The sequence below is a fragment of the Neoarius graeffei genome, chromosome 8 (assembly GCF_027579695.1).
Source record: "Neoarius graeffei isolate fNeoGra1 chromosome 8, fNeoGra1.pri, whole genome shotgun sequence".
Classification (NCBI taxonomy): Eukaryota; Metazoa; Chordata; class Actinopteri; order Siluriformes; family Ariidae; genus Neoarius; species Neoarius graeffei.
In genome coordinates, this window is record NC_083576.1 from 8,722,245 (window position 1) to 8,747,649 (window position 25,405).

General features: G+C 42.5%; 1 protein-coding gene across 1 annotated transcript; it reads right to left on the reverse strand.

Annotated features, from left to right (window-relative positions):
- Positions 1-807: 807 nt before the first annotated feature.
- Positions 808-11,975, reverse strand: LOC132890364 (uncharacterized). The gene is made up of 7 exons (XM_060927172.1): positions 11,972-11,975; positions 11,658-11,774; positions 2,651-3,013; positions 2,400-2,483; positions 2,151-2,240; positions 2,022-2,065; positions 808-924 (listed from the first exon to the last, which is right to left on the reverse strand). Exons 1-7 carry the CDS (start codon positions 11,973-11,975, stop codon positions 808-810), a joined length of 819 nt encoding a protein of 272 aa, XP_060783155.1.
- Between the last annotated feature and the right edge of the window lie 13,430 nt (positions 11,976-25,405).

A 25,405-nucleotide genomic window follows, 5' to 3' on the forward strand; every position in this document is an offset into this window, starting at 1 on the left:
AAACCGGAGCACCTGGAGGAAACGTGCACAGACACGGCCATGCAAACTCCACACAGAAAGGCCGCTGTTGGCCATGAAGTTCAAACCCAGAACCTTCTTGCTGTGAGGCAACAGCATTAACCACTGTACCACTATGCTGCTAAATAGTGGACAATAAAATTTTAAATACAACAATTATGATTGAAAATTGATGATTATTTTCCTAATTTTAATGCAGGTTGTGGGAAAACATAGAAAAACCACAGGTTCGAAAACATTTAATATCCATAATGTCCTGAAAACCTCTCTGTTGTTAGAAAATGGGACACTGGACACAAAGCAAAATTTTAATAATCCAGAAAAAAAAAAAAATAATAATAAATAAATAAATAGAAACTTCCAAATCAGGATGACAGTCTGATGCTGCAACAGAGTTAATCTAAGCTGTGCTTCTTTCCACCCAGCCACAGAAACACACACACACAAAAAAAAAAAAAAAATATATATATATATATATATATATATATATATATATATATATATATATATATACTTACATTTACTCATTTGGCAGACCATTTTATCTGAAGTTATTTATAACTGATGCTTAACTATAAAAGAACCTTTATCTGTTGTTCTTTTTTTTACACTTACTTACATGAATTAAAGTCAATAAAGGTGCAACACAACAGTCTTTTTTTTAATCACAAATATGTTCATTATTAACTGAGGTTAAACATTGCACACTTAAAAAAAAACACGCAGTGCATTAACATGTATACAGAAGCAAAACCTGGGATCATTAATCTTACATCAGAACATAGGATTTTATTTCACACCAGAGTAGATGCAATCCTCCGAGAAGTCAGTCTTCCTTTTTTCAGCTTTGGCTTTCCTTTTGGCAAATTGTAAAGCTGCATAAGTCACCTTTTCAGCATCGGATTCCTGAAAATTAAATTAAAATGTATGCAAAGCTGAGCATAAGGGCTATTTACAGAACATTAAGACCAGTATAAGCAGCAGGAGATGACAGTGTTGTAGTCGAGTCACTAAACCTTGAGTCCGAGTCCAGTCTCGAGTCCACAGTGTTCAAGTTTGAGTCATTAAAGGAAATTTCGAGTTGAGTCCACTATTGATTCAAGTTGATTCGAGTCCGAGAACAAGACTCCAACTGCACCATTTGACGGTGGCTGTTGCTGCCTTTATGTGAAAGCATCTCTGATACTGTGTTGGATTAACGTTCCTGCTCGACTGCGCCATTTGAGTTAATAGGCTACAGATAAAAAGCTTGTTCATCGCTCAGCAAGCCCCGCCCACTATCAACAGGGCAAATAACATGAGAGAGGGTTAACACTAGCTAGTTCATCGCTCAGCAAGCCCCGCCCACTATCAACAGGGCAATGAACATAGCGTGTCACTTCCTTCTCTGGGTGGAGTCTTACCAAATGACGATTGAAGTTCGAGGTTGTCCCCGTCATCTCCTCGATAGTTCTTCTGCATATGGAACACATAGCAGTGCATTTTTTCCCACTGCACGAGAAGTCTGGAGAAGCAAAGCGGACAATCCTAGCGGCGTTCTCTCCAGGCATTTTAGTGCCATTAACGTTAGTTTGTTCCTGAATATGGCGTATGAACAGATGAATGTGCATTCTCTTGCACAAAATTAGTATAAAAATTAATGTAAATTTATTATGCCAAATTATTATGGCATGTTACAAAAAATAAAGAAAAAATCCAAGTCCTCGTCTCCAGTTTACGAGTCGGAATGCAGTTAATGCACGAGTCTGAGTCCAAGTCCGAGTCATCAGTGTTCAAGTCCGAGTCAAGTCACGAGTCCTTAAAATTAGTGCACGAGTCGGACTCGAGTACTACAAGCCTGGTATATGACTGTCTCAGCATATTAATAATATCCATTAGAAGTGAACAGTGAGCCATAGAGACACTCCTTGATGACTAAAGTAGAGATTATCAAAGCGACAGAAATTACAAAATTACTTAAAGTGAATATAATCGTATGTAATTAATGTTATAATTTCTTACACACGTACCTGTTTCGTTCCTGGAGAATCTTCTATGGAAGTGTGCACTATTAATACACAAACACACTTATTCAGTCATTTTTAACAAAACTGAACTGAAGGAAATTATTATCTGGTGAACAAAGCACTTACTTTTATCCCATTTTCTTCTCCTCAGTATGAAATAAATGAGACAGAAAATCAGAAGTGCACACAAACCCAAAGCCGTTCCCAAACCGAGCACTGAGGAGTGGAGAGATCTGGTCACTTCTGAATGGGCATCAAACACAATGAAAATGACATTAGTCCAAAAAATAACATCTAAAAAAATCATAATTTAGACAAATCATTCATTATGATTTTCAGATTAATTAATTAAAACATAATTCTACAACATCTGACCTGTTTTCTCTTGTGTGTTCATGTTCGTGTTGTGATCACACAGAGCTGGTTTCGATGTTTCTGATTCAGTGGTAAAACTCTGACCTGTAAACATTTATCATGAATCACGGACTAAAAATAAACCCTGAATGCCGTGTTGTTAAAGTTACCAAACACAGTGAACATTTCACTCCTTCACACACTAACAGTAATGAAGAATGAAACGTTTCTACATTTAACCAGCACATTATTCACTTCAGTAGAAATCCTACCTTTAAATTTTAAAGAAGTTCCAGATGGAAACACGAGTGCACAGTAGTACACGGCTTCATCAGACAGCGTGGTGTTTGAAATGGTCAGATTGAAGCAGTTTCCACGTTGTTTAATCTGGAAACGAGGATTTTGGAATTCATTGTAAAACTTTTCTCCAGAAACGTTAAAGAATCTGACAATTATTTGAGGCTGTTTTCTGTTTTGTTGCTTAAAAAAGATAATTTCTCTGTCTTTTGTTCCAAAAATACAACAATCCAGACTCGCTGAGGCTCCGATATCCACACTGAGCTCTTTATCAGACTGATAAACTGGTGGCACTGAGGATTGTGCAGTAACCCAGCGTCTACCAGACTGGACTGCATCTAGAAAAACAAACATTAATTCAGTAAAGAATGTGATTCAGATTTTATTATGCATTAAGCATCACCTTAATGCTGAGCTTCTCAAAGATTTTGCAAACAGGGATCTGTTTAAATTTATAATAAATTACACCGACCCCAAAAAGATTTATTTTTAAAAACCAAATTCAACAATTTAACATAAGGCTCATAATTTAACTTCTTAGAATAATTCCTTTAAATGTTCCTCAAAACTTTGGGTCCAAATTATTATTATTATTATTATTATTATTATTATTATTATTATTATCGACCAATTTGTTTTTAATTTAGTGAGTTTTGGTTGAGGTGGCATGGTGGTGTAGTGGTTAGCGCTGTTGCCTCACAGCAAGAAGGTCCGGGTTCGAGCTCCGTGGCCGGCGAGGGCCTTTCTGTGTGGAGTTTGCATGTTCTCTCCGTGTCCGCGTGGGTTTCCTCCGGGTGCTCCGGTTTCCCCCACAGTCCAAAGACATGCAGGTTAGGTTAACTGGTGACTCTAAATTGACCGTAGGTGTGAATGTGAGTGTGAATGGTTGTCTGTGTGTATGTGTCAGCCCTGTGATGACCTGGCGACTTGTCCAGGGTGTACCCCGCCTTTCGCCCGTAGTCAGCTGGGATAGGCTCCAGCTCGCCTGCGACCCTGTAGGACAGGATAAAGCGGCTAGAGATAATGAGATGAGAAAAGATGAGTTTTCTTTGATCCAAGTTTGCAGTCAACAGATTAATAACTACAGTACAGTATATGAATATGTTTACATGATGTAACTGTTCCTACTAGTCCTGGGTATGACTTTAAACTGCAACCAGTGGTGAGTCTCAGGTCCAGGAGGACTTGACTATTGGGGAAAGTGGAGTTAAGGTCTCTGAATGCTCTTGCGACAAGGCTTTTGCAGATAGCTTTTCGCAGACAGTTGTAATTTATTGTTGAGCGGGGAGAAATAGGCGTGCGCGATGTTATTCACCGGCACAACGCAAGGGGGCGCAAAGTCACTAGGAGTAGTTGGTGGGTGTGGTTAGTGGAGTGTTTATCCTCCGGTTACTTATAATGACTAGAACTTTTTTTTTTATAATGACTAGAACTGGAGTCGTATAGATGTACGTACTTCCTCAATCAACCGCTCTTCGTGCTGCTCCATCTTCGCTCATGTTTTTAAAAATGCCGGTCGTGAAAACAAACCAAACCGGGAAAGTAGGGAAGCAGAAGTGCGTGTACAGCGGATGTAGAGTGGACCAATCAGAGCCCTCTTGTCTGCGGTGCTGTCTACGAGGCTTCTGCGGTGGTCACAATTTTTGGGAGGTGCGCGCAGAGCGTCTGCGAAGGTGGGGGGGCTACGCAGACACTATCTGCGACATCGTCTGTAAGGACTGGGTTGTCAGCATAAATTGGCCTTTACTCCTGAATCACCATTGCTCCCAGGTCGGCTCTGATCCAGAGGAGTGGTAGCACCTGCCTGGGTTCCAGCTCTGGGTCCATCACCAATAAGGCACTGGCAGGAGGGCGCTTTTCAGGACACATCTGGCTATCATGAACAAGGTTAAAGTTATAGTCCTTTGTAAACCCATGACCTTGAGTTTGAACTTTCAAGGTCACTCAAGGTCAAAGATCATGATGGCAACTGAAAGCCCATATGAGACTTCTTATATGTTGATAATGGTAATCATCTGGCTATCATGAACCATTTTTCAAGTTATCGCCCTTTGAAAACCCATGACCTTGAGTTTGACCTTTCAGGGTCATTCAATGTCAATGATCATGGTGCCAAATTAAAGGCCATATTGGAGTTCCTATATGCTCATAATCAGTGGCGGCTGGTAGTCTTTCAAACAGGGGAGGCTGGTCGGTTACGATATTTCCAGATTTTAAAAGAAAAAACACATCAATTTTGCCCATACTCTTGCCTCTGATCTGGCTGATTGTTGGCAGCATCACAAACTGTGAAATAACAGGTTCTTTTGGCCCATTAGCCCACTGTCCAATATACATGATGGTGGTGTTGGGGGGGGTATATTTTAACATTTTATATTTTAAAATTGTGGCATGTTGTTTAAAAATTGACCTTTGCTGTGTTTTTGTTTAAAAATGTTTTCCAAATTGTAGCTGTGTTTAATTCATATCCAGAAAAAACATATATTCCAATATAATATACTCAGCATAAACATTTTAAATAGATTCTATATTTTTGGTCCATCCATGACATATTACTAAAGTAGCCTATTTACTGTTGTTGATGTGGGTCACTTGCTGTTAGCCAATTCACTTTCTCGTACCAGGAGAGCTGAAAGGAACGAGTATTATTCCCTACCTTTTTCACCAAGTCAGTTTGAGGCGTTGGTCTACCCTGCTCTTTAATTTTAATTTTTTCCTCAAAAAGAAGACTGGCAAATGGCTTCACCAAAATTAAATCAGAAATGCTTGGCATCCGTGCGCAGGTTTCTTGCTAGCTGACTAGCCCCCTCAAGTTCAAGTTCAGTCACTCAAATAAACAAAATTTCTGGAACTAAGATAGCAAACTTGACAACACTATATTTACACTTTAGTTACAATGAAAATATATACAAACTAAAAAAGCTGGTAGAAACCGTATGTAATGAATGAAATCGAAATGTAAGCCGATCTCTTACAATACACCACAGCACTTGCAAATCCGCATGGGACTGAACTGATGTTGCCAGATACTGCTGACGTTATCCAGCCCAAAATATGTTCAAAACCCGCCAAAATGCACTTAAAACCGCCCAATTGGGCGGGAAACCGTACTGTACTGTACCGCACTGTACCGCTGCCTGTCTATAGTTGAAACGAGCTGTCAATCAAAGAAAATATCCGGCCGCTTTCACCAATCACCAGTCTCCTCCCGGAAACTGCCATGTCCCTCCCATGTGAGGCTCGGGGTCTGTGGGCAGGCATTTTCGCAGTATTTGTCCAATAACCGTCTTGCATTTTGAGATTGAAACGCACATAGCTCCCAAATGCTGTTGAAGTCCATTGAGGCTGGGAGTCCGTGAGACTCCGTGGGTGGGCATTTTCGCAGTATTTGTCCAATAATCGTCTTGCATTTTGAGATTGACAAGCACATAGCTCCCAATCCACTGAGGCTGGGCTGCATCGTGCTGTCACGAGGGGGAAAAACTCACGCACACATTAGGCGAACTGGGGAAAGTTATAACGGAATGATTTCGCACTGTAGTTGGGTTGAGCACATATATGTCTATGATTCTGGATCTGAAATAGCAATGTTATAAGGTCAGCTATAACATAAGCCTAGCGCAATTCATCCTACATGATGTTCGTCATTTTTAGAGGAGGCTGAGCCTCCCTCGTTGTCTTAGAGCAATCGCCCGTGCTCATAATAGTAAACATCTGTCTATCAGCAACCATTTTTGAGTTATAATGGAAAATATGTTATTTTGACCAAAAGGTTGACCTTTCCCGTGACTTTGACCCGATTACCCCCAAAATTTAATGAGGTAATCTACACACCATTGCCCACCTACCCTGAAAATTTGAAGTCAATCGGTGCAACAGTCTAGACACTAGAATGTTAACAATCAAACCACACTGATTACAATACTTCGCCCCGCCTACTCCGTCATGGGTGAGGTAACAAACTTTTTGGACATTCAGTATAAAAATATGAACTCATATAAAAAAAATATTCTATTGATCTCACATTTATCCATCATTTCAGTTTGTGAGTTGTGTAAAACTGTATTATTATTGTGACAAATTTTATTATTCTGGGGACTTTAATCATGCTACTTTGGACTCTACTTTGGCTGCTTTTTACCAGGCTGTGGATTGTCCAACAAGGAACTAGAAAAGCACTCGGAGAGCGCAGACCTCCGCCAAGAATCCTTTAAAAAATTCCGCGATCCAGACAGTGATCCGGATCACAGCGAAAATTGAATGGATTGTTACTTGTGCCCAATCACCCCTCTTGAAAAAAATTTCAGAGCAATCTGTTCATAAATTTTTCGGTAATGTTGCTAACAGACAAACCAACAAACAAACCAATGCTACCGAAAACATAACCTCCTTGGCGGAGGTAACAATAGGACAATTGACTTGCTGTATGCTAATGTGAGGGATGCATACAGAGGCCAAGTTTACATTAGACCGTATCTGTCTCGTTTTCTTCGCGGATGCACTGTCCGTTTACATTAAAATGCCTGGAAACGCCGGGAAACGGGAATCCGTCAGGGTCCACGTATTCAATCCAGATCGTGTCTGGTCCGGTGCTGTGTAAACATTGAGAATACGCGGATACGCGGATATGCTGTGCTGAGCTCTAGCTGGCGTCGTCATTGGACAATGTCACTGTGACATCCACCTTCCTGATTCGCTGGCGTTGGTCATGTGACGCGACTGCTGAAAAATGGCGCCGACTTCCGCCTTGTATCACCTTTCATTAAAGAGTATAAAAGTATGACAATACTGCAAATACTGATGCAAATACTGCCCATTGTGTAGTTATGATTGTCTTTAGGCTTGCCATCCTTCCACCTGCAAGTGGTAAGTGACGCGCATGCCGATATGCACTGGGATCACACACACAGCGGCTCAGTCCCGAATCACTGCTCGTGCACTTCACTCGCGCGCTCTGTGAGCTGCGCAGGGCCAGAGTGCGCACCCTCCAGAGGGCACTCGCTGTTCAGGGCGGAGTGATTTGGAGCGCAGGATGCCTGCGGAGCCGAGCGTATCCGTGTATTGGCGTTGCTGTGTGCACGCTAATCGTTTTAAAAACGTTAATTTGATGATCCGCTGATACGGTCTAATGTAAACCCCACCAGAGTCACACCCCCTCCCCCCACTAGGGAAGCCTGACCACCACCTGGTTCTTCTACAGCTGAAGTTCACTACCCTGGTTCAAAGGCAGCCTGCAACAACTAGCTCCATCAGGAGGTGGTCCCCTGAAATGGAAGATGCCCTCAGAGACTGCTATGACATCATGGACTGGGATGTGCTGCTTAGCCCACACTGTGAGGACATAGAGGGGCTGACACACTGTCTGATGGATTACCTCAACTTTTGTGCAGACATGGTCTCCCCCGCTAAGACTGTATGGTGTTACCCTAATAACAAGCCATGGGTTACACAGGAAGTCAAACCTGTCCTCAACAGGAAGAAGGCTGCCTTCAGGAGCAGGGATAGGAAGGTGATGAAAGCAGCACAGCAGGAGGTGAAACACTGCGTGAGGGAAGCTAAGGACAGCTACAGGAGGAAGGTGGAGCAGAAGCTGAAGGGGAACAGAATAAGGGAGGTCTGGGAAGGTGTGAAAACCATCCCAGGCCATGATACAAAGACCCGAGTCATTGAGGGACAGTGGAGAGGGCAAACGAGTTGAATGACTTCTTCAACTGGTTCAACCAGCCCACGTCCCCCCCACCCTCCCCCTCATTGCAGCCATCTCTCCTTCTTCCTTCAACACACCTCCCCCCAGTCATCACAGCAGCCCCCTCCTCCCCCACCTCAACACAGACTCCTCCATGCATTACTGCAGACCAGGTCAGAGGTCAACTGAGGAAGCTTCACCCCAGGAAAGCAGCAGGCCCAGACAAGGTGTGTCCCCGACTACTGAAGACCTGTGCTGCTGAACTGGGTGAACCACTCCAACGCATCTTCAACCTCAGCCTGCAGCTGGGGAGAGTGCCCACCCTCTGGAAGACATCATGTATCATTCCAGTTCCCAAAAAGAATCGGCCCAGCGAGCTGAATGACTTCCGACCAGTGGCACTCACTTCACATCTGATGAAGATGTTGGAGCGGCTCCTCCTCAGCCTCCTCACACCCCAGGTACAACATGCCCAGGACTGTCTGCAGTTTGCATACAGGGCAGGTGTTGGTGTGGAAGATGCCATCCTCTACCTGCTACACTGAGCCCACTCGCATCTGGATAAGGCAAATGGCACAGTGAGGATCCTCTTGGACTTCTCGAGTGCCTTCAACACCATCCAGCTCCTATTGCTTCAGGACAAACTGAACAGGATGCGAGTGGACCCCTGCCTGGTCACCTGGATCTCCAGCTACTTCACTGACAGGCTGCAGTATGTCAGACTGAAGGACATCACGTCTGACACTGATTAGCAGCACTGGAGCACCCCAGAGCATGGTGCTGGCCCCTCTTCTCTTCACCCTGTACACCGCGGACTTCTGCTACAACTCAGAGCTGTGTCACATTCAGAAGTTTGCCGATGACACAGCCATCGTTGGGTGTATCAGTGACGACAGAGAGGAGGAGTATAGGAGCCTGGTGAGGGACTTTGCTGTGTGGTACAACAGGAACCATCTGCAGCTCAACACCTCGAAGACCAAGGAGCTGGTCATTGACTTTGGGAGGTCCAGTCCAAGGTCACGACCAGTTCTGATCGAGGGAGTCGAGGTGGAGGCTGTGGATTCCTACAAGTACCTCGGGGTGTGGCTGGACAGCAAGCTGGACTGGACTTGCAACACCAATCACTTACACAGGAAGGGACAGAGCAGGCTATACTTCCTTAGGAGGCTGCGGTCCTTTAACATCTGCAGGAAACTCCTGTGGATGTTCTATCAGTGTGTGGTCTCCAGTGTCCTGTTTTACACAGTGGTGTGCTGGGGGGGCAGCACATCCAAGAAGGACACATCCAGGCTGGACAAACTGATCAGGCAGGCCGGCTCTGTGGTCGGCATGAAGCTGGACTCTCTGGTGATGGTGGCAGAGAAGAGGTCATGGACAAACTATTGAACATCATGGACGATGCCAGTCACCCTCTGCATACCGTCATCAGCAACCAGAGGAGCCTGTTCAGTGACAGAATGCTCCTTCCCAAGTGCAGGACGAACAGACTTAAAAACTCCTTTGTCCCTCACACCATCAGACTGTACAACTCCTCTCTGGGGGGGAGGAGGGGTAACAGGAGGACAGAGGACGGGAAGGAGCAGTAGCCTAGCCTGACAATAAGCAATACTGGACAATGTACAATATAATGTGCAATATAAAGTGCAATATCTCTCCTGCTTGCACCCCCTTTCCCCTTTTTCCCCCTCCTCTCTCTCCCCCTTCCTCTCTTCCCCAAATCTTATTCTTTTTATATTTGTATATGTAAATAATTAATTTATTTTAATTTATCTAGAAGTTTTTCTCAATTTCTTTTATCTGTTTATCTGTAATGATGCTGCTGGAATCTTAATTTCCCAGAGGGAACCCTCCGAAAGGCATCAATAAAGTTTTATCTAATCTAATCTAATCTAATCTAATCTAATCTAATCTAATCTAATCTAATCTAATCTAATCTAATATAGGGCAGCACGGTGGTGTAGTGGTTAGTGTTGTAGCCTCACAGCAAGAAGGTGGCCGGCGAGGGCCTTTCTGTGTGGAGTTTGCATGTTCTCCCCGTGTCCGCGTGGGTTTCCTCCGGGTGCTCCGGTTTCCCCCACAGTCCAAAGACATGCAGGTCAGGTTAACTGGTGACTCTAAATTGACCATAGGTGTGAATGTGAGTGTGAATGGTTGTCTGTGTCTATGTGTCAGCCCTGTGATGACCTGGCGACTTGTCCAGGGTGTACCCCGCCTTTCGCCCGTAGTCAGCTGGGATAGGCTCCAGCTTGCCTGCGACCCTGTAGAACAGGATAAAGCGGCTAGAGATAATGAGATGAGAGTTAATTATTAGAAGACAAGTAGAAGCCTTGATTTATCGCACGTCCACTCAAGTACAGACTTAAGCACAGTGAAATTCCTCCTCTACATTTCACCCATCTGAAGCAGTGAACACACATACATGCACACACAAGTGAGCAGTGAGCACACACACACACCCAGAGCAGTGGGAAGCGATGCTACAGCGCCCGGGGAACAGTTGGGGGTTCAGTGCCTTGCTCAAGGGCATTTCAGCCCAACCTCAGGTCCTGGCTGCCCCATGTTAACCTCATCACATGTCTTTGGACTGTGGGGAAAACCGGAGCACTCAGAGGAAACCCACACAGACACAGGGAGAACATGCAAACTCCACACAGAAAGGCCCCCATCAGCTGCTGGGCTCGAACCCAGAACCTTCTTGCTGTGACGTGACAGTGCTAAACATTACACCACCATGCATTTCTTTACTTCTCATCTCATTATCTCTAGTCGCTTTATCCTGTACTACAGGGTCCATATTTATTTATTCCCAGACTTGTGTGCCTTCTGCAAAATACAGAATAAAAAACCAGGCAACAAAAACATCTGTACAAAACACAACAGGAGTGTATCACATTTATTACATGTGTGAAGTGATTAGGTCTGAAACAGATTTGTGGTTTTTGTATCATTGATTGTTAATAATCACTTTGAAGGAAGAAGAAGAAGAAGAAGAAGAAGAAGAAGAAGCAGTTGTATAATATATTACAGTTTCATATACGTCACTTCAGAGTACACCAACTTGTCTGAGAAACAAACTCCACTTCCCTTCTTGGGAAACTGTAAAGCTGCGTAAGTCCAGGAGTCGACATGAGAGTCCTGGGAAAGAGAAATAAATAAATAGTCCAGAGTAACAGATGGGATACAGCGTGTCAGTGGTTTGTATAATGTGAGTGAATCTTAAATCTAAACCATTATAATTAGCACTGATTTTTGTTGCTTAAAAAAGATAATTTCTCCATCTTTTGTTCCAAAAATACAACACTGCAGACTCGCCGAGGCTCCGATATCCACACTGAGTTCTTTATCAGGCTGATAAACTCCTGACTCTGTGAGGGATTGTGCAGCAACCCAGCGTCTACCAGGTTGGACTGGATCTAGAGAAAAATCACACATTAATTAAGTAATGAATACATTTCTTAAACCAGTCTATATAAACTGTTATTAAAAATCACATCAGGAGATCCTTCAACATAAACAGCTTCAAAAAGTGTTTGAGAGCAATCAGCTCAATCGACTTTATTTTTTTTAAATCTATGAAACTAGATGTGAATAATTGACTCATATTACTTACACATGGCGCTGAAGATTAAAATTAAAATCCACAAACAAGTCATTTTTCATTTCTTCGTACTTCTACTGTGTTTGTATCTCATTTATGAACAGAATATGAATGCACTTGAAGCAGGGTTTGGATTTATATTTATACTCCAGGCGCTCTGTACTGAACACGCCCCAGAATATGACGTGATTGGGTCTCATCTCATCATCTCTAGCCGCTTTATCCTGTTCTACAGGGTCACAGGCAAGCTGGAGCCTATCCCAGGGCGAAAGGCGGGGTACACCCTGGACAAGTCGCCAGGTCATCACAGGGCTGACACATAGACACAGACAACCATTCACACTCACATTCACACCTACGCTCAATTTGGAGTCACCAGTTAACCTAACCTGCATGTCTTTGGACTGTGGGGGAAACCGGAGCACCCGGAGGAAACCCACGCGGACACGGGGAGAACATGCAAACTCCGCACAGAAAGGCCCTCGCCAGCCACGGGGCTCGAACCCGGACCTTCTTGCTGTGAGGCGACAGCGCTAACCACTACACCACCGTGCCGCCACGTGATTGGGTGTCATAAAAAAAAAAAAAGACATGATCAGTGAGCACATGATATTCTGATCTGCCTACATCGACCCCACATTGTTCCATATTTGTGTTTTGGTGTTGCACAGTGAGGTCTTGACAAAGATGTTCTGACAGAATGGAAAATGTGGTTTACTCGTACACTCTCGTGCACCTACACTAATGCCTTATTGTTTATTTTAGTCGCCTTCTTAATTTAACTTGTATGAACAAAATTCCAAATCAGTAAATGTAAATGCTGTAAAAGTGAATGAACTCGTGACAGATTTGACCCGATACACACTATAGTGACCGTCCTGGAACATGGGTGTGTCAGTGTTGTGTTCTACTGAGTTATGAAGCACAAATGTAACCTCAAGGTCTGATCAACAACACTGACCACCTGCTTATTGATTTATTTATTTATTTATTTATTTAATCTGTTCAGGTGCACAAAATACTGACATTGTGTTGTGTTGGGGGCGGCACGGTGGTGTAGTGGTTAGCACTGTCGCCTCATAGCAAGAAGGTTCTGGGTTTGAGGCCCGTGGCCGGCGAGGGCCTTTCTGTGCAGAGTTTGCATGTTGTCCACGTGGGTTTCCTCTGGGTGCTCCCGTTTCCAACAGAGGTGTAAAAACCGTGCCACATTTTTGCTCCAGCCAATTCAATGAACCAGCTGATCCTAATTACCACATCCCCTAAGCCAGGTTGATGAGCTAATTGGTAAAATCACCTGTGTTGAGAGCACAGGCAGAAGGAAAACCTAAACAGGACTTTTACTTTGTCAAGCCAGTTTTTCCACCTCTGCAGTCCAAAGACATGCAGGTTAGGTTAACTGGTGACTCTAAATTGAGCGTAGGTGTGAATGTGAGTGTGAATGGTTGTCTGTGTCTATGTGTCAGCCCTGCGATGATCTGGCGACTTGTCCAGGGTGTACCCCGCCTTTCGCCCGTAGTCAGCTGGGATAGGCTCCAGCTTGCCTGCGACCCTGTAGAACAGAATAAAGCGGCTAGAGATAATGAGATGAGAAGTAAATAACAGTTGGGGGTTCGGTGCTTTGCTCAAGGACACTTCAGCCCAACCTCAGGCCCTGGCTGCCCCATGTTAACCTCACCACATGTCTTTGGACTGTGGGGGAAACCGGAGCACTCGGAGGAAACCCACACAGACACAGGGAGAACGTGCAAACTCCACACAGAAAGGACCCCATCGGCCACTGGGCTCGAACCCAGAACCTTCTTGCTGTGAGGTGACAGAGCTAATCACTACAGCACCGTGCATTTATTTATTTATATATTTATTTATTTCCAGACTTGTGTGCCTTCTGCAAAAGACAGAATAAAAAAACAGGCGACAAAAAAATCTGTACAAAACACAACACGAGTGTATCACATTTATTACATGTGTGAAGTGATTAAAGTCATGTACAGATTTGTGGTTTTTATGTAATTGATTGTTAATAATCACTTTGAGGGAAGAAGAAGAAGAAGAAGAAGAAGAAGAAGAAGAAGCAATTGCATAATATTTTACAGTTTCATATACATCACTTCAGAGTACACCAACTTGTCTGAGAAACAAACTCCACTTCCCTTCTTGGGAAACTGTAAAGCTGCGTAAGTCCAGGAGTCGACATGAGAGTCCTGGGAAAGAGAAATAAATAAATAAATAAATAAATAAATAAATAAATAGTCCAGAGTAACAGATGGGATACAGCGTGTCAGTGGTTTGTATAATGTGAGTGAATCTTAAATCTAAACCATTATAATTAGCACTGAATGAATGTAGCAGGGGCGGCACGGTGGTGTAGTGGTTAGCGCTGTCGCCTCACAGCAAGAAGGTCCTGGGTTCGAGCCCCAGGGCCGGCGAGGGCCTTTCTGTGTGGAGTTTGCATGTTCTCCCCGTGTCCGCGTGGGTTTGCTCCGGTTTCCCCCACAGTCCAAAGACATGCAGGTTAGGTTAACTGGTGACTCTAAATTGAGCGTAGGTGTGAATGTGAGTGTGAATGGTTGTCTGTGTCTATGTGTCAGCCCTGTGATGACCCTGGCGACTTGTCCAGGGTGTACCCCGCATTTCGCCCGTAGTCAGCTGGGATAGGCTCCAGCTTGCCTGCGACCCTGTAGAAGGATAAAGCGGCTAGAGATAATGAGATGAGATGAGATGAATGTAGCAGCATATAAAGAGGATGAATGAGTCAGGAAATGTGATTGGAGGTGAGATTTCTCCAGAACTAAAGGACACATCGACATTTAACCAGAATTACAAAAGAGTATATAAATACTATATCACCTGTAATCTACAGACTCACCTCCCTCGTTCCTGCTGAACCTTCTGTTGAAGCCTTCACTATTAATATGGAACAAAAGCCGATTAGTGACAGAAGTGAACTGAAGTCATAATTATCTGATCATAGAATCACTTACTTTTATCCCATTTTCTTCTCCTCAGTATGAAATAAATGAGACAGAAAATCAGAAGTGCACACAAACCCAAAGCCGTTCCCAAACCGAGCACTGAGGAGTGGAGAGATCTGGTCACTTCTGAATGGGCATCAAACACAATGAAAATTACATTAGTCCAAAAAATAACATCTAAAAAAAATCATAATTTAGACAAATCATTCATTATGATTTTCAGATTAATGCATTAAAACATAATTATACAGCATCTGACCTGTTTTCTCTTGTGTGTTCATGTTCGTGTTGTGATCACACAGAGCTGGTTTCGATGTTTCTGATTCAGTGGTAAAACTCTGACCTGTAAACATTTATCATGAATCACGGACTAAAAATAAACCCTGAATGCCGTGTTGTTAAAGTTACCAAACACAGTGAACATTTCACTCCTTCACACACTAACAGTAATGAAGAATGAAACGTTTCTACATTTAACCAACAAATTATTCATTTCAGTAGAAATCCTACCTTTAAATTTTAAAGAAGTTCCAGAGGGAAACACGAGTGCACAGTAGTACACGGCTTCATCAGACAGCGTGGTGTTTGAAATGGTCAGATTGAAGCAGTTTCCATATTGTTTAATCTGGAAACGAGGATTTTGGAATTCATTGTAAAACTTTTCTCCAGAAGCTTTAAAGAATCTGACAATTATTTGAGGCTGTTTTCTGTTTTGTTGCTTAAAAAAGATCATTTCTCTGTCTTTTGTTCCAAAAATACAACAATCCAGACTCGCTGAGGCTCCGATATCCACACTGAGCTCTTTTTCAGACTGATAAACTTGTGGCACTGAGGATTGTGCAGTAACCCAGCGTCTACCAGACTGGACTGCATCTAGAAAAACAAACATTAATTCAGTAAAGAATGTGATTCAGATTTTATTATGCATTAAACATCACCTTAATGCTGAGCTTCGCAAAGATTTTGCAAACAGGGATCTGTTTAACTTTATAATAAATTACACAGACCCCAAAGAGATTTATTTTTAAAAAACAAATTCAACAATTTAACATAAGGCTCGTAATTTAATTTCTTAGAATAATTCCTTTAAATATTCCTCAAAACTTTGGGTCCAAATTATTATTATTATTATTATTATTATTATTATTATTATTATTATCGAACAATTTGTTTTTACTTTAGTGAGTTTTGGTTGATCCAAGTTCTCAGTCAAACAGATGAATAACTACAGTACAGTATATGAATATGTTTACATGATGAAAATTGTGCGTATTACTTACACATGATGCCGGAGATCAAAACTAAAATCCAGAAACCAGTCATTTTTCAGTTCTTAAAAATTACACAGAGTTTGTATCTCGTTTAAGGACAGAGTATGAATGTGCTTCAAGCGCAGTTTGAATTTATATTTATACTATAGGCGGGCCGTACTGAGCACATCCCAGAATGTGACGACATTGGCCCTAGAAAGAAAAAAAAGTGAGATATTAAGCAAGCATATGATATTCTTATCTACCTACATCTCCCCCACATTTTTCTCTCTTGGTGTTTTGGTGGTCAGCAGAGATATCAAAAAGAATAGAATGGAAAATGTGGTTCACATGAATTCTCACATGAGCCTACACTCACATCTCACTATAACTGCTATTTTAATCTGAATAAACACCCGAGGTGGGTAGTAATGCACTACATTTACTCCATTACATTTACTTGAGTAACTTTTTGGATTAATTGTACTTGTAAGAGTAGTTTTAATGCAGCATGCTTTTTACTTTTACTTGAGTATATTTGCGAAGAAGAAGCGGTACTTTCACTCCGTTACACTGGGCTATATTCTGCTCATTACTCGCTACTTTATTTTTATTGATCCGTGCGATGCGGTCTGTTTGTTTATGTTTTGTCGAGACTTCCAGCAGAGGCTCTGTCACATGACCGCATCTCACCGATCACATGTAGCAGCCAGAGCCATAGTGGGAGGAGCTATGGTTTAACTCCGTTTCGCCAATCAAACAGAGCCAAGCCGCCGCGCACGCCCGCACACAAAATTCCCGCGGCAAGAGCAGTCCAGGTGGAAAAGAGCCCGGAAGCAGAAGAAAAATGGCAGAGACAGCAGCCAGCATTTCTCATCAAGCCGAAGAGGCACACCCCTGGCCACACATACAAACCATGTTCACTCTCCAAACAACAAAAAATAATAGTTATGTTATGCGGTGTCACGTGTGTCTCCCCAAACCAGTGGATGTTTCAGCTTATAAAAACTCAACGTCGAATTTGAGGAAACACATTGCGGTAAGTAGGCTGTGTGCTTTTGGCTGTCTTCGTAGGCAGACGTTAGCCCTGTTGTAACATCATAAATAACTGTAAAATACATTGTTTTGTCGAAATGTATTGACGCACTGCGGCCTCAGACGGCAAGATAACACACACACACACCAGAGAACCAAGAAATAAAACTACAAAAAATCTTCCTAACAATCACTTTTTATTGATGTGAAACCAAAAAATGCTCATGAAAATAAGGTTGCTCGCCTAATGTCAGCTCCTCAATAGCGTTACAGTTGTACACGGCTCTGGTCACAAACTGGGAATGGAAGACTGGTGAAAACTTACTAAATAACAAAACGCATAACATATCGTTTGTGAAATCTCCATTTTTCAAGCTACTGTATTTGTTGTGGATTAGAGGGATTTGTGAAGACTTTAGGTGTTTTTTTTTCTGTGAGATTTGTTTTATTATTTGTCTACAAGTGCTTGTTCACAGAAGGAAGGGCATTAGCTTGTTAGCTTGACCGCTTGCTAGCAATCCCCACCACCACCCAGCCAAGCTGGGCACTGGCAGCTAGTTAGCAACCTTTCTGCTTGTTACTTCCACTTGCTAACTCCTCTGCAAGATGGAGCCAGTAAACAACTTTTTGGGAGATGAATGGATTAAAATCGTAGATCGCATCTTACAGGATTATTTCCAGTCTTTTTTGTACGAGGAGATATTACGTGTGATGTTCAGCTGCTGTTAAAGCTGAACAGTCACTTCACGGAGTGAACATGCACGCGCGCGCACACACACACACACACACACACACAGGCCCGCCGACAGGGGGGGACAAACGGGTATGTTGTCCCGGGCCCAGGAATGGGGAGGGCCCAGAACTGGGCTCTCATGAAGTTGCGATTAAATAATTTTATTTCATTTCAAAATTTGTTGATTTGGGGGAGAAATGTGCTATATTTGCATTCAATAAATGAATTCTAGATCTTTTGCCTTTATTGTCTTTGAAAAAGGCGTCAAGAACCCCTTACCACGCCTAATGCAAAAATGGTTTGGTCTGACTCTTTGATTAAGGGGAAAAAAATGACATCGTTCGATCATAGCGCTTCGACAATCAGCGTGCGTGCCATTTGCCAACATGCACAAGTCAGGAGCACAGAAAAGAGAAAAAGAGAGGAAGAAACCAAGAGACTCAGGGGCTCACTGCATAAATATTTTAAAAAAGATTCAGATGATGCAGCAGGTACTCGCAAAGGCAGTGGGGCAGCTGAGCCAGGTAAGACACAGCCAACTTTTTCCAGCCCCGTAAAGTAACCCCAACCAAGGCACGCGCGGCACGCAATTCATGTTACAAACGAGGGGAGAGCAAGTCACACTGAACACCATATCAAACGCACAGGGCATTGAATCATTTCATAACCACAACAGCTTAATAACATTGTGTTTCATATATCTGATTGAAGCTAAGAATATTCACATTAGCCCGCAATCATATCCCGCCGTTTCTCGAGCGATGTGTTCTTCTCTGCTTTTCACACTGGACAGTACGCACGCACAGTATACTATGTTCGCCCCCAGCCCTGCCCGAAATCCCCCGTCCATCGCTGCTCCTTCAAGAGCACCCCAATCGCGTGATTATAGTAGACTATCCACGAGTTTAGGAATACCTTTTTGAATACCTGTCATTTAAGGGTTGGAGTGAGTAGAGACTGGGATAAGAGAGGTGGGTGTGTAGGTTGGCCCGGGGGGGGGGGCCCATTCAGAGCATTTTGTCCCAGGCCCAGCCAAAGCTGTCAGCGGCCCTGCACACACACCCACACACAGTGTTATGTTTTATGTGCAGACAGCCTTTTTCTTCTTTTTCTTTGTAACCTCTACCCATTGTTTTGTTATTATGTTACTTTGTAAAGATTTAATTAATTAATATTTAATTTATTATTGTTTTCACCTGTTCACGGCTAAAAGGTCACAGCTTCACAGTGCAAAATTGAGAGCCAGCTGCTGTTAAAGCTGAACAGTCACTTCACGGAGTGAACGTGCACGCGCACACAGTGTTATGGTTTATGTGCAGACTGCCTCGAGCTTCTTGTTGTTATTGTTAATACACAGAACTACACACACACAGTTTGTGTGAAATATATATGAAATCTCTGCCTGTTATGACATCCTGATCAATAAACAAAAGTTACTCGGCAGTTACTCAGTACTTGAGTGGTTTTTTCACTTAGTACTTTTTACTCTTACTCAAGTAATTAATTGGACGACTACTTTTTACTTTTACTTGAGTAATATTATTCTAAAGTAACAATACTCTTACTTGAGTACAATTGTTGGCTACTCTACCCACCTCTGATAAACACTTGCCTCAATAGTAACGGTTATCTGGGCCAAAGAAGGGTGTCTGGCATTTGAATTTCAGCATTTCAGGGGGGCGTTTATTATTGTAAAACAGTAGATTTTATCAATAAGAGACACAACAAATTTAAAAGACAATAAAAGCTCATGTTAGAGGGATGGGTCTTGAACACTTGTAATGTATTTTTGATTTATTAGACAGTTATTATTTAACAATGGCTTACATGATAATATTAATACAGAACCCAACTTTCCCCCTCATAATTTATGTTCTCTGTCCTCCAAAAGGGCACAGGGGTCACTGTCAGTGTAACTGTTCCTAATAGTCCTGGGTATGACTTTAAACTGCAACCAGTGGTGAGTCTCAGGTCCAGGAGGACTTGATTATTGGGAAAAGTGGAGTTACTCCTTAAGCACCATTGCTCCCAGGTCCACTCTAACCTGGAGGATTGGTAGCACCTGCCTGGGGTCCAGCTATGGGTCCATCACCAAGAAGGCAGTGGCAGGAGTGCACTTTTTAGTACGCATCTGGCTATCATGAACCAGTTTAAAGTTATAGCCCTTTGTAAACCCATGACCTAGAGTTTGACCTTTCAAGGTCACTCAAGGCCAAAGATGGTGCCAAATGAAAGGCCATATGGGAGTTCCTATCTGCTCATAATAGTAAACATCTGTATATCGACAACCATTTTTGAGTTATAATCAGTGATGGGAATAACGGCGTTAGAAATAAACGGCGTTACTAAGAGCGTTACTTTTTTTAGTAACGAGTAATCTAACTAATTACTTTTGACATCGTTATAATGCCGTTCCCGTTACTTACAATAAAATACTATGCATTACTTGTATTTTCTCATCTGGCACGCTGCTCGTTCAGCCTTTCTTTCCTCTGCTTTAGTGTGGGGCGGCGAGATGCGAGACAACGGCATAGTAAGCCAATCAGAGTAGATTTGGACAGCATACGTAGGTAGGCTCCGCCTACTGCACTACTGCGCACACTTTTAATCAGAAGACAGAGCGTTGGTGAGCGGTCAGCCCAACACTGCGTTTTCACATTGGAAATACAGCCATTACTTTTCATTACTTGAAATAAAAGGCAAAAATGTCTACGTGCAATGCACATTATGTCGAGCAACAAAGCATTTGTCCTCGTCAGTGGCCAGTAATTAGTAACATAATTTTAATAACTACAAAAATATATTAAATTTGATAGATGTCTTATCTCACATTATCCCACAAAAATATTAATATAGTGTAGATAACGTTACTAATTGGTTCTGTTAAGTGTCCATTTCAGTCATTAAACACATTTAACATTCACTTTTATTATGATTACACTAATTGAATTTGATTTTTTTTTGGGGGGGGGGTAACACAAAATGTAACGGAATAATTACTTTCCCTGGTAATTAGTTACTTTTATGACAAAGTAACTTTGTTACTAACTCACTTACTTTTTGGGAAAAGTAACTAGTAACTATAACTAATTACTTTTTGAAAGTAGCGTGCCCAACACTGGTTATAATGGAAAATATTTTATTTTGACTGATGAACTTGACCCCCCTGGCATTTAACCCCCAACAACTACAGAGCCTGTCCAAGCTACCCCATCATGCAGCATATAGTTGGAAGCAGAATTGAAACATGCACATTTTGGTTTTGTTTGAAGTCAAAATGATGAATTTAAAGAAAGTTATTGCAAAAAAAAACACTTTTGACCTTTCCGGTGACCTTGACCCAATCACCCTCCAAAATTTAATCAGGTAATCTAAAGACTATTACTCACCTACCGGTACCCTGAAAATTTAAACTCCATCAGTGTTAAGTAATAGCCCTTTGAAAACCCATGACCTTGAGTTTGAACTTTCAAGGTCACTCAAGGTCAAAGATCATGATGGCAACTCAAAGCCCATATGGGACTTCTTATATGTTGATAAAGGTAAACATCTGGCTATCATGAACCATTTTAAAGTTATTCCCCTTTGAAAACCCATGACACTGAGTTTGACCTTTCATGGTCACTCAAGGTCAAAGATCATGGTGCCAAATGAAAGGACATATGGGAGTTCCTATATGCTCATAATAGAAGCCTTGATTTATCACACGTCCACTCAAGTACAGACTTAAACACAGTGCATTTAACCCGTCTGAAGCAGTGAACACACACACATGCACACACAAGTGAGCAGTGAGTGCACACACACACACACCCAGTGCAATGGGCAGCGATGCTACAGCGCCCAGGTGTAACGCAGCTGTGACAGACCAGACGCTCGCGGATTATAAATGAACTCAGGCTGTTAATGAGAACAGGCCAATCAGAAATAAAGTGCAAAAGCCAGGCCAGATCAATACCGAGAGATCCAAAATAGTAACAAGGGCAAGACAAATCTCATCTCATCTCATCTCATTATCTCTAGCCGCTTTATCCTGTTCTACAGGGTCGCAGGCAAGCTGGAGCCTATCCCAGCTGACTACGAGCGAAAGGCGGGGTACACCCTGGACAAGTCGCCAGGTCATCACAGGGCTGACACATAGACACAGACAACCATTCACACTCACATTCACACCTACGGTCAATTTAGAGTCACCAGTTAACCTAACCTGCATGTCTTTGGACTGTGGGGGAAACCGGAGCACCCAGAGGAAACCCACGTGGACACGGGGAGAACATGCAAACTCCACACAGAAAGGCCCTCGCCGGCCACGGGGCTTGAAGCCGGACCTTCTTGCTGTGAGGCGACAGCACTAACCACTACACCACCGTGCCGCCCGCGAGACAAATCATGGTCAGAAAAGAGGCGGTGAGAGTCAAAGAATCGGGAATCAGAGGATACGGGCAATCTAAACACAAGGGCTAGGCAAATCATAATCAGAAAACAGGCAAAGATCAAGAAACCGGGGATCAAGAGAAAAGGGCAGTCAAACACAAGGGCGGGGCTAAGTGGGAAAATCCAGAAGGCAAAAAGGGTCATACACAAAGAAACAATCAGTACAATAACGCTCAGTAGGCTTACAAAAAGTGAAGGCAATACTGTGCAAAGACCAAAACAGACAAAGGGGTATAAATACAGACAAAAACAAAAAGGTACAGGTGCTTGTGATTAGAACTCAGGTGAACCACTCCTAGGAAATGGTTCTGGATTGGATGACAGAGTGCATTTGGTAGTGACTGGTGTGAGAGGGGGATTATGGGAACTGGAGTCCTGCAGGTTGAGGCAGATGGAGGGTGAGCCAGGAAGCGTGATACCGGGGAACAGTTGGGGTTTCGGTGCCTTGCTCAAGGGCACTTCAGCCCAACCTCAGGCCCTGGCTGCCCCATGTTAACCTCACCACATGTCTTTGGACTGTGGGGGAAACCGGAGCACGCGGAGGAAACCCACACAGACACGGGGAGAACATGCAAACTCCACACAGAAAGGCTCCCGTCAGCTGCTGGGCTTGAATCCAGAACATTCTTGCTGTGAGTTGACATTGTTAACCACTACACCACCGTGCATTTATTTATTTATATATTTATTTATTTATTTATTTATTTTTACACTTGTGTGCCTTCTGCAAAATACAGAATTAAAAAAAACAGACAACTAAAACATCTGGACAAAACACAGCAGGAGTGTATCACATTTCTTAAAGTCATATAAAGATTCACATTTTTATGTAATTGATTGTTAATAAATATTTTGAAGGAAGGATAATAATAATAAGAAGAGGAAGAAGAAGAAGAAGAAGAAGAAGAAGAAGAAGAAGAAGGAGCAGCAAGGGTCCTCTGAAAATTCGTGAGCTTGAGTTTGATCTTTCATGGTCACTCAAGGTCAAAGATCATGGTGCCAAATGAAAGGCCATATGGGAGTTCCTATATGCTCATAATAATAAACATCTGTCTATCGGCAACCATTTTTGAGTTATAATGGAAAATGTTATTTTGATCGAAAGGTTGACCTTTCCTGTGATCTTGACCTTCACCTTGACCCGATCACCCCCAAATTTAATCAGGTAATCTACGAATCATTGCCGACCTACTCTGAAAATTTGAAGTCAATCGGTGCAACCTTCTAGACGCTAGATAGTTAACACACACACACACACACACACACACACACACAAACCGCACTGATTACAATACTTTGCCCCACTGACTCCATCGTGGGCGGGGTAATAATGCTTGGTCACTGATTGGTTCCTGATTATCCAATCACAATGAAGTTATGAGCTGTAACTTGCTCTCAGAAAGTTTCAGCCATCACACAAGACAAGCGTGGCTCACCATGTGGACAGGAGGAGGAGCCAAGCACCTTTCTCACCTTTCAATATTAATGTATGTCTATGGTAGTGTAATATATTTGCCCTAAATATAATCTTAATCTTATCAAGTGATTGTATTTAAAGTTAACTTGAATATATTTCAAAGCTCTAAAGCACAGGATTTAAGTTTAATGTCCATCACAATGGACTTCAGGTGCTGAAAGACAACAGCAGGAGCTTGATGATTTAGTGTTCGTATACCAGGCTGTGAATTTCTGGAAGCTTTTCAGAGCTAAAATGTAGTTTGACAATATATTAATCATCATCAAAGTATTTTTTTATAATGATGTACTTTTAGAGTATAAAATCATAGACTTTCTTGAACTTCTGATAAATGGAGAACTTTTATTTACCACCATAAGTTGTAAAATGAATAGAAAATATAGTCAAGACATTTTTCTGGCCATTTTGAGCATTTAATCGACCCCACAAATGTGATGCTTGACTGATCTTGACTGCTTGGATTCAGGAAATGAGGCAGATGAGACCAGGAGTAAGGGAGTAAAGTGAGTTAAAGATGATGTTTTATTGGTTTCAGAGAGGGACAATGACAACGGAGAGGTTTCACTGTCATTGAATGCCAGAAGAATTTGAGGTAGCAGCTGAGGTTGAGGTAGAAGACAGTGTAGGGACAGAGGAGCATGAGGATCTAACAGTTACCAGGAAGGAAGAGATTAAATAGCATTGTAGGCCTTTCACTACCATCCTGGATCTCCTTCATTTCTAAATGAATGTCTTGTGAGAGTGGAAAAACCAGTGGGGGTGAAACATGGAAGGTCCAGCACGTCTCCTGAGCCAGTTCACGTCCATCAACCCAAACATGATCAGGATATAAGCCTCCGACCTGAAGTACAGTTTGACATGGTGGACCACATGCCGAATTATGATGACAAGACAGAAGCTACCAGATGCAAGAGGATCTACAGTATATATGTATATTAAAAAAAAAATTAAAAGTCTTTGGGGACAAATGCAACATTCAGCTGTGCTTTGTACAAAACTGAAATTGGTTCAATGCATATATAATATAATAATGTAAAATATTATTTAAATAATTATAAATAGGGCGGCACAGTGGTGTAGTGGTTAGCGCTGTCGCCTCACAGCAAGAAGGTCCGGGTTCGAGCCCCGGGGCCGGCGAGGGCCTTTCTGTGTGGAGTTTGCATGTTCTCCTCGTGTCCGCGTGGGTTTCCTCCGGGTGCTCCGGTTTCCCCCACAGTCCAAAGACATGCAGGTTAGGTTAACTGGTGACTCTAAATTGACCGTAGGTGTGAATGTGAGTGTGAATGGTTGTCTGTGTCTATGTGTCGGCCCTGTGATGACCTGGCGACTTGTCCAGGGTGTACCCCGCCTTTCGCCCGTAGTCAGCTGGGATAGGCTCCAGCTTGCCTGCAACCCTGTAGAAGGATAAAGTGGCTAGAGATAATGAGATGAGATAATTATAAATAATTATATATGAAAATAATATTAAATGTTCCTTAAATAATACGCCAATTTGTTCTGAAGGTTTCTTGATATTTTATGTTCATTTAGTCCTGGTGTCCATTG